Source organism: Cornus florida, unplaced genomic scaffold (assembly GCF_030987335.1).
Source record: "Cornus florida cultivar Cherokee Brave unplaced genomic scaffold, ASM3098733v1 CherokeeBrave_3.0.0_Hap2_Chr01, whole genome shotgun sequence".
In the NCBI taxonomy this organism is placed as follows: domain Eukaryota; kingdom Viridiplantae; phylum Streptophyta; class Magnoliopsida; order Cornales; family Cornaceae; genus Cornus; species Cornus florida.
The window spans coordinates 29447979-29450076 of NW_026775571.1; the positions used below are offsets into that span (position 1 = coordinate 29447979).

The 2098-nt window shown below is 33.8% G+C and overlaps 1 protein-coding gene across 1 annotated transcript; it reads right to left on the minus strand.

Annotated features, from left to right (window-relative positions):
* Positions 1 to 854, minus strand: LOC132270314 (L10-interacting MYB domain-containing protein-like). Its single transcript, XM_059771500.1, has 2 exons — positions 717 to 854; positions 1 to 615 (listed from the first exon to the last, which is right to left on the minus strand). Exons 1-2 carry the CDS (start codon positions 852 to 854, stop codon positions 1 to 3), a joined length of 753 nt encoding a protein of 250 aa, XP_059627483.1.
* Between the last annotated feature and the right edge of the window lie 1244 nt (positions 855 to 2098).

Consider the following 2098-nt stretch of genomic DNA (forward strand, 5'->3'; position numbering starts at 1 on the left):
CTATGGATGGGATGTCTTAGAAGCCATGTGTCGATTTTGAAGCCAACTAAGACGTAAATCATGCTCTCCGAGTGCCACAAATAGCTCTCGTAGTTCTTTTTGTAAGAACAAAGTGTCGCAACCAAACATGTAAAGATCTCCTCCTTTTGGTATTTTTGTCATTTGGTTCAACAAGTCTATGCACTCCTTGATTGTGTTTCTTCCGCCAGCACGGTTAGAATTTGCTGCCCTTGATTCAACTGCATTGCATATTCTCTCAAGCATGTTGTTCATATTAGTTGCCGGAGTCACTTTTCGGCGTTTCTCAATTGGCGGAATGAAATCCTCTGATTTTTTACGTGTACCATCATTCTCCCTAACACCACCAGTTTCTTGATTATTATCATATTCCCTATGTTCTTCTTCATTATGAAATATAGTATCTACGTCCATTTCTTCTTGAGTATCCTGTGTATCTTGCTCAATTGGACAAGGTCCAGCATTATCTTCTGGTAAAGTTCCTTGTGAAGGTCCATAAGCCGAATTACCTGTTGTTATCCCATCTTTAAATAGAGCTGTTAATTGGTAAGAGTGTTCAATTCCCTTCTCACGAAACTTAGCTGCATCTGGATTGACCTGTTAACAAAATAATTTTTATCATAACTTATAATTACAAAATAGTGCATGCATATTCATATAATTAAAAAAAGAAAAAAAGAAAAAGAAGAGGTATATACTTGCAAGTAATTAACCCACCAATCGTCACTAGCCACGACTGTATCTTTTTCATAATCCCATCCAAGCCCAGTCTCTTCCCTTTTCAGTTTATACCATATCTTCCACTCACTCTTTGTACTATCCCAATGATTTTTCATCTGTTTTTTGTCATATTTTTTTCCAGTTCTCCTTTGAAAGTTTTGCAGTATATAATTCCATCATTCCTTACTAAGGACAGTCCCTTTTTTATTTCCCTTTAACATTTGATCATAGCATAATTGTACAAAAATACTATGCAACTCATTATTCCAAATTGTTTTTCCATTTTTTTCACTCTTTTGACTTTGCATTGATAACCCACCTGTTTCATTATTTGCCATCTATAACATAATGTAACAAATTAGCTTGGACAATCAAAATGCATGGTACAACATGCATGTTTGTGAGCAAGTTAGGCACCGGAATAAGCTACAAACATGTAATGCATGATACATCTATAAATACATAGATGAATACATAAAAATAAAAAGAATTAAAGTTGCCCCCATTTCCTATGTCCTCATTATAAGAGTTCATTTCATACCATAAAATCAATAATCTATAAAGAATTAAAATAACCTCAACTTCAATAAAACAACAAATTAAAAGCGAAGAAGTGTCAATCTTTGAACTATTTATTGGTGCAGATTTATCAATATTTAATCACCTTGTTATTTATAAAGTTTGTCCACAACAAATTTTTTTTTTTTTTTTTAAATGGAGGAATTTTTTAATATAAAAATGGTTCAATAAATACAGGGGAGAATAGGGCATACCTCGTACGAGAGACGAAGAAGGCAAAGGAAAAATCAACATTAAGGTTTCCCTTACCAAAAGGCAAAACACATTGACAACCAATAGAAACACCAACAAAAAACCACACAGCCCACACTAGGCACATATACACCAAACACTAAAGACACAGTACAGAGAAAACAACAACAAAAATGAACAGAATGATTCCTATCCTTTAGCTAGAAGGAAGTAGATCACAGCATGATAGCTTTCCCAAACTGTCCATGACATCACAAAGAGATTGAACCAAAACCTTGTCTCATGGCCCAATGATGATAAATAGAGACATGTGCCAAATTCTACAACTTTGAAATTAGAAAAACCATAAAGTGCTATAGATCAATATATAAACACCTTAACAAAAACCCAATGATGATAACTAGCAAGAAAGAGGAGATAATATGTGATCATACACCTTCACAACATCAAATTGACCAAAAAGTTCATGTCTTGAATATAGAAGGAAGATAACATATTCAGTAACAATGAGAATAATTTTGCAGAAGAAACAAATTGTGCTATGATGCACTTAAAAAATCATGTCTAACCTGAGTCCGAGTTTTGCAAC

What these genes read in the sequence shown, in the direction of transcription:
- LOC132270314 (XM_059771500.1), bottom strand. Translation starts at nt 854, where the DNA reads ATGAAAAATCATTGGGATAGTACAAAGAGTGAGTGGAAGATATGGTAT. An exon ending in GGTGGGTTAATTACTTGCAA is followed by an intron (nt 616 to 716) that starts GTATATACCTCT and finishes TTTTGTTAACAG; the next exon opens with GTCAATCCAGATGCAGCTAA.